This window comes from Dryas octopetala, chromosome 2, assembly GCF_963921425.1.
Source record: "Dryas octopetala chromosome 2, drDryOcto1.1, whole genome shotgun sequence".
Lineage (NCBI taxonomy): Eukaryota > Viridiplantae > Streptophyta > Magnoliopsida > Rosales > Rosaceae > Dryas > Dryas octopetala.
Window position 1 is genome coordinate 25,086,920 of NC_141367.1, and position 7,780 is coordinate 25,094,699.

General features: G+C 34.3%; 1 protein-coding gene across 2 annotated transcripts; it reads left to right on the top strand.

Moving 5' to 3' along the window:
• Positions 1-2,842: 2,842 nt before the first annotated feature.
• Positions 2,843-7,269, top strand: LOC147294622 (ubiquitin thioesterase otubain-like protein). 2 transcript variants are annotated; one of them, XM_086232846.1, is made up of 10 exons: positions 2,843-3,007; positions 3,344-3,524; positions 3,647-3,712; positions 3,800-3,883; positions 4,010-4,132; positions 4,517-4,569; positions 4,694-4,743; positions 4,821-4,921; positions 6,278-6,558; positions 6,951-7,269. In XM_086232846.1, the coding sequence occupies exons 2-9, from the start codon at positions 3,351-3,353 to the stop codon at positions 6,539-6,541; spliced, it is 915 nt and encodes a 304-aa protein (XP_086088972.1). In that variant the 5' UTR covers positions 2,843-3,007; positions 3,344-3,350; the 3' UTR covers positions 6,542-6,558; positions 6,951-7,269. The 2 variants fall into 2 exon arrangements, with proteins under 2 accessions (XP_086088972.1, XP_086088973.1); XM_086232847.1 differs by having other exon boundaries at positions 3,348-3,524.
• Positions 7,270-7,780: the final 511 nt, after the last annotated feature.

Genomic DNA, 7,780 nt, shown 5'->3' on the forward strand with positions numbered 1-7,780 from the left:
TAAGGGTTAGTCGTTAGATAAAGAAAAAGATGGATGATCGGTGATAAGTAGCGTGACGAAGAACCTTGGGGGTTTTCTTCTTTACATTGTTTCAAAACCCAAATAAATTGATGTGATTCAGTGTGGTGTATGATATGTGTTTTGTTTAATGTTTTTATATACAATATATGATATATTAATGGGCTAAATATTTTGTATATAATACTTGTAGACCTTTAGATGTAGTTAAATCCAACATCCTAAAATGAGTGCAAATTTGCTCACCACCTCTAAAAGTGGTGAACATCACCACTTTATCTATAGGATGACATGTGTACTCTAAACTAACTCTAGTTAATAATTTTAAATTAATAAATTATGATATAATAATGAAGTGAGAGAAAATCACTTTTTTCCAAAACTTACTTGTCTTTTTCAATTCTCACGCTCTCTCCCTTTTATTTTATTTTCCTGATTTTGCTTCTTGTTTTTTTGTTTTTTTCTTTTATTCATGTATGCACTTTTTTCTTTACACTGCACTCTTCGTCACATTACCCTATTACACCATTTTTTTATTCACCCTGCACTATCTTTCATCACACATTTGAAAGAAATTTCCATAACTTTTTATACTCATTATTCCAATTGAAGACCTCTTTTGAGCATGTAATAATTGAAGACCTCATTTTAAATCTAAAGCAATCGAAGACCTCATTTTTATACTTGTTATTCCAAAATTTATTTTAAGCTAATTGTTCATTCAAAATTATAACACAATAAATTATTTTAGTCTGCTTTAAATTCTTAATTTTGAATGAAAAAACTACATGAGGTCTCCATAGGCTTCTTACATGAAGCCCAATATATCATAATTTTACAAAACACATAATACTACCGACCCAAAAACATTGTTGTTGCAATGCAACACAACTATGCTAAAGTTAACATATCGGAGATTATGTGTAAAGGACATTTACAACTCTTCTCTTCAAACACTGCATCAAATTGAGCCTGAAAAATTTAACTGACGAGATGATCTTTGAGTTGTTGGTTGAGTGCTTGTACTTGCCTATCAAATTTATGATCACATATTTATTGATCAGTTAATCAAATTAATTAATTTTGGCCAAAAAAATAAATCAAATTAATTAATATTTGAAATAAACTAGTAGGGAATAAGGTAGACGACCAAACTTGTTTTTCCTGAAGAAGATGAAAGTTGAAAAGACATAGGGTGTCAAACAAGAAAAAAAAAAGATTTACAAAAAAAAAGGACAATAAAATAAAGGAGAGAGGACGTGAGAATTAAAAAAAGCAAGTATGTTTTGGAAGAAAGAGATTTTCCCTCACCTCATTATTATATCATAATTTATTAATTTAAAATTGTTAACTAGAGTTAATTTATAAGACACATGTCACCCTATAAATAAAGTGGTGATGTTCACCACCTCTAAGGTTTAGTTTGAGATTGCTGTGAGAAAAAACGGTTGTGAAGTAAAGCAGCTGTGAAGTAAAGTCAGCTGTGAAGTAAAGCAGTTGAGTGTTTGGTAAATTATATTTTCAAAAGTGTTGTAAGTACAAAAAACAATATGAAAGTGTTTGGTAAATTGTAATGTAAAACTGCTGTGGTTATTTATAATTACTAAAATGAGGGTATTATTGATAGAAAAAAAATTTCATTGTTGTTGTGATTCACTGCAGCTTTCAAAAGCACCTACAAACTTGCTTTCTATTTTTGCTGTGGGGAGTTGAGAATTGTGGGACAAAGCACTTTTTTATTTTTTTACCAAACACCAAAACTGCGTGGGTGATTGAGAATTGTCATCCACAGCAGCTTTTGGGTCCTCCACAACAATCTCAAACGGGGCCTAAAAGTGATGAGCAAATTTGCACTCATCCTAAAATTATTATATCAATATGTGTCAAAGTATTTGTCTCATTATTGTAGTATATATTAATTGATATTACAATCCTACTCATATGAGTGACTAGGGGTGGGCACGAGATGGGGGGGACGAGACTTACCTCATCTCGTTCCCATCTTATGATTTGAGTTCGGGATCGGTACAGGGCGGTATGAGGGTTTTGAGATTATGGTACCATCTCGTCCCGTACCAAACTGGTTCGGTACCATCCCGATCCAAAACTAAAAAATAATAAAAATTCAATTATTCAATTTTAATTCAAGATTCATCCTCAAATAATAACCTGTAAACATAACAAATGACCTTTTAAATGACCTTGTAAACTTAGTCCATGAAACTTACAAAACAAATACAAACTTACAAAGCAAACAAATAAAGTTTAAGATAATAAACAAAACATTACATGCTTCAACATTTTCATAAAATGTAAGTTCTTCAAGACAAAGTTCATCTTCTAAATCAAAGTTAAAAAATGAATTAGGCTTAGTGATATTTGGGCCTATTAAATTAAATAAATAAATTTTTAATTAAATTTTAATTAATCGATACGGGATAGGACCATCTCGGTATTGAACCTTCAGGACTGATCTCATCCCGTTTAAGATCGGTACGGTACGGGATTGAAAAAAAAAAAAAAAAAGACGGAATGGGACAAAACGATACGGAATGGCACGGAACGGTATGGTTTAGGTGTTTTCGGTTTTAATGCCCTCCCCTGTGAGTGACAAGTGAGAGAGCAACAAAAATTTAAAATAATTATAAAAATAAGGATAGACCAGTAATTTTAGAATTAACTTTTTTTGTTTTCTTGAGACAGAAGAGGGATAGTGCATGCCCTACTGGCTATTGCGGTGTGAAGTGATAAGTGATAAGTGATAAAGTGAATGCATATGCACGCGTGAAAAAGGTCAAAACGGAAGCAAAGTACAAAACTGACATCCAAATAGAAAGAAAAGAAAAACGTCCCTCACACGCTGGACTCCACTGCGAGGCGTTTTCCCTCTTCGAATCATCCCCAAGTCATCGTCGTAAAACCCAGAGCAGGCCACACCATTTTTGATTCGATCCCAGACCCAGTGAAAACGACGTCGTCCTGTTCCTAGGTATGTGGATAGATAGATTTCTCAGTTTCTCTTTATAAGCTAAAAGTTTTGCTTCTTTACGGTTGTTAATCTTCGTGGGAGTCAATCTACCAGTACTGTAGATTAGTGGGTTTTAGCCGAAAATCATGAGCATCCAGTTTTGCATTGAATCAATGGATTTATAGTTTTATACTGACGAAATTTCGTAATGCAAGAAGAAAGTCACGCTGTTGTAACTTGTAACTTGCTTGGTCTTCAGTATTAGCTATTTAAATATAATTCGAATTTGTATATGTAAATAAAGTGGAGGAATTGGGGCAGAACTTTGTTTGAATTGGGGTGTTGTTGTTTGGGTAGATAGACAATGCAGAATCAGGAAGGGCTCAAAGTGGATGGGGAAGTAGTGGAGTCTGCGAAGACTTCCGTTGCAACACCCGAGTTTGATGAGTGGGCAAGTTTTGGGGACCAAGATATCATGCAGCAGCACTCTGCAATCCGAGCCGAGGAGGCCGAGAAAATTCCCTTCCTGGGGGACAAGGCAAGCAAGACTTAAACTCAAGACCAACTAATCCTCTTAACTATTTCAACTTCTTGCATTTGGCATCATATCAAAATATCGTGCAATTGGGTTTTGATCCTGTTGTTGTGATAAACGTGCAGGAACCACTCTCATCACTGGCAGCTGAATACCAATCAGGCAGCGCTATCTTGTTGGAGAAAATAAAGGTTCTTTTATGTGTTGTGTGTTGTGTTGCTTTTTTTCTGTCTAATATTAGATTCTTTTGGAACAAATTGTAACTGCCCTTTTTGCAGGTGCTTGGAGAACAATATGCTGCCATTCGGCGAACACGGGGAGATGGGAACTGCTTCTTCCGGAGCTTTATGTTTTCATACCTTGTATATACTCCTTGGAACTGCTTAGATTCTTTTATTTTGGGTGTCTACCTCTAAGCTTCTTGTTGGATGCAAGTATGTATTCTGGTCATTTTTAGCTGCTAACGAATTTTTGGGTTGTCTAAATAGGAGCATATTTTGGAATCACAAGATCAAAGTGAGGTTGATCGTATCAAGGCTAATGTTGAACATTGTAGAAAAACACTTCAAAGCTTGGGTTATGCCGACTTTACTTTTGAGGATTTTTTTGCGGTAAGCTTTTTGTTTTTGTTTTTGTTTTTTTGCACTTGTACACTGTATAATTAGTTCACTATTTTCTTTTCTTTTTAAAAAATTTTTCAGATACATTTCTGTTATTGAGTAAAACCATTGACTTTATCTGTAAGCCTTTTTTGTTATGAACACCGCTTGACAGTTTGCAGATGAATAAGTTTTTTGTATGATCAACTATTGTAAGTCACTGGTGGTTAAACGATATAATTGATATGTATGCATCATGTATTTCTTGCATTTAGTGCATATGAATTGGGAAGCACATATCCCTCCCCTCCCCCCCATTTTTCCAGAGCAGTTTCAACCCGATAATGTTGATGTATGATCCTATGAATCTCTAATTCTCTGTGCAAAAATTTTCAGTTATTCCTTGAGCAGCTGGATAGTGTTCTTCAAGGAAATGAAGAATCCATAAGGTGCTTAGCTCTTTTCCCTTGGCTTTCTGTTAACATTTACAAATCAGAAGTGTGAAGTGTAATTTGATGCTAGTTTTGAGTTGTATGCATAACTGCAATAAACATGATTTATTATTTCTTTCAGTCATGATGAGCTCGTACTTAGGAGCCGAGATCAGTCAGTATCTGACTATGGTGAGTGACTTTAAATGACACAAATTTCTTAATGTGCTGTTTTCTCCCTCTATTACCTTACACATTTGTTTTCTTAGTTGTGATGTTTTTCAGATTTGTTACCTCTGGTGAAATACGGAAACGCTCAGAGTTTTTTGAACCTTTTATAATGGGATTAACCAATGCAACCGTAGAGCAGGTTTGTTCAATAAAAGCTATTCAGCCATCTTTCAATGCATGATTTTATTTCTTGTTGCAAGTGGTTAGCCAAATTATTCCATTTAAAGTGTGAAGAAAAATTATCATTAGCATAAGGTATAATGATGTCTTTTCACAATATCTTGTGAAGAAGATGGTGGTCTGTTCACTTCTTATCTACATTCTCCATGTTGGGGAAATCTGCTAATTTTGTTTTTAAGTAAATTAGCAAAAAACCACAAAAAATTGTAAATTTTACTCATAAATCTAGTTTTTGAAAAAATTTTAACTGGAAACTCAGCCAAATAAAAAATTAAGTTCCAACCCAATTTGTTCGTGTATGCAGACGCGGAGAGGAAAAATTAACTGGTGCTTGCAGATGCATATTTGTTTGCTTACAGATACATTTTTTTTACTTGGAGATGGTTTTTTTTTGGCTTAGAGATGCATCTTTTTTGCTTGCAGATGCAGGGGTTTGCTTGCAAATGCACAAGCAGATGTACCTGCATTTGCAAGCCGCCGAGTGCTCGGCAGATGCTTCACCGAGCGCTCGGTGGACAGTTTGGATTTCTACTTAAGTTTTCGACTGGTTGGTGTTTGACTTAACTTTCTTTCTCATTTTGGGCTTTTAATTAAAGGTCCCTTATTTTGAAGCCACAATGAGTGGCTTAAAACTAAACTTTTTTCTTGACGCCGTATATAACTCTGACATAGTTACACTTTATTTTGTATTTTGTTATGATGCAGTATGTAACTCTTGTAGAGTTTCACTTTATAGTTTCGTAGAATTACACTTTGTTGAATAATGTAGTATTGTTTTAAGATTTAAACATTTAGAGTTTAGGTTTTATAACTTCATATTTAGGGTCTTAGGGCTTTAGCCCTAAATTCTAAAGACTATATCATAAACCCATAAACCCTAAGCTCTCAAAAGAATTCAAAAATTAATTTAATTAAAACTTGGGTATGCTTGAATACCTTACTTGGGTATGGTTGAGTTTGAATAGTATTGAATGCTCCATACTTGGTTTTTCTTGAATTGTGGCTTGGAAGTATTTTTTGTATCTTAAAAATATATTTTGCGGCTTAAAAATAAATAGATTAGAAGTTTGGGTTTATGACAAAAAAATGTTGTATGTTGTGACTTATTAATAAAGAACTCTTTTCTTTACTGCATCAAGTTACTAATTACTGTGTGGTTGCATGTCAATTTTAAAGAGATAGTTTAATTCTGAGAAGCAATTTAGAGACTTCCATGGTTATGATTAAGATTGAACAGCAATGATGTCAATATTTAATCTCTCTCTCTCTCTCTCTCTCTCTCTCTCACTCACTCACCTGATTTGTCTTAATATAGTTTTGCAAGTCATCAGTGGAACCAATGGGCGAAGAAAGTGACCATGTGCACATCACTGCCCTTTCCGATGCATTGGGCGTGCCAATCCGTGTTATGTACCTTGACCGTAGTTCGTGTGATACTGGTGGTGTTAGTGTGAATCATCACGATTTCATTCCTGCTGGCAAGGATCTTCCAAATGCTAGTGGTAGCTCTGAGAAAGTTACTCCCTTTATTAACTTGCTATATCGCCCAGGTCACTACGATATTCTCTACCCGAAGTGATGCTCTCACCTGTTCCTGTAAGTGGGTCTTACATAGATAAGAGTTTATGCTATGCCTTTCCAAACAGGGTAGAATTATAAACTAGACCTACACAACCTACACAACCAAGTTGCCAACTGCCAACTGCTTTACAATGTTCATTCGAATGTTGGCTTGCCTTCGTTGTTAAGTGTTTTTGGCCGATTGCAATACACCATGCCATCATGTGAATGGGCTCTTTTATCATGATGTCAACAGTAGTTGATGAGAGCATCCTGGTTCCATGATCTGGCCTTTTGTGATTGGCAACAAACTAGCAACGGCAATCATTTTGTTAGATATTATTATGTCAAATTTATGTTTTTGTGGATATAATTTTTCCTAGCAGGTGATGCTAACTTGAGTTTTTGTTCATGTATATGCCTTTCAGGCAATTGGCAATGTCCAGGTTAGTGATTGAAACAAGATGAATGCGATGACCAGACTTCTGATGCTCTAAGGTAAAGGCCAAAGCTCTCTCTTAGTTGGAGATGTAACTTTGTTCTGAACTGTTAAAAGTACTTTTAAGCTGTTGAGTGAGGCCTTAAACACAAGATTGCCTGAAAACATGGGACAGTTGGAACTATCAATTCAGGCCTGCGCCAACTGTAAATGAGCAGGGTATCATCTGGTATTTCATCGTCTATAACAGATTGCAATTCAAAAAGAAGTAACTGTTGCTTCTGTAATGCATGCTTACTTCTTATCCATGTTTAAGGGTTTACTTTATGTGCCAATCATTCTTTAGGAAAATTTAGGGCATGTTTGGTATTCTATTAAAAATTTTTTTTTTTTTTTCAAAAACAAAAAAACAAATTTTAGTCAAGAAAACGTGTTTGGTAGATCATTTTCAAAAACAATTTTTAGAAAAAAATTCAAAAACATGCCTCTTTTTAAAAATGATAAATCATTTTTTTTCTTTACACTTTTTTCTTTCTTAGTTGTCATCATTTTTTAAATTTAAAAATTATTTTCAAATTTCATATCAAACAAATTTTCAAATTTTAAAAACTCCTTAAAAAAAAAAAATTTGAGTAGGATATCAAACGGGCGCTCAAGTTTTAAGTTTTGGTAAATTCTTATGATGTTTATCCAGAAAAAAACGGTTGCTTTTACACATATACTATGACCATCAGCCTATGCGTATAATAGATGACCAAGTAAAAGATTACCACCAAGCTGACCAAGTTGTTGAAGTCGTAACCAAGAACTTGACCTAGT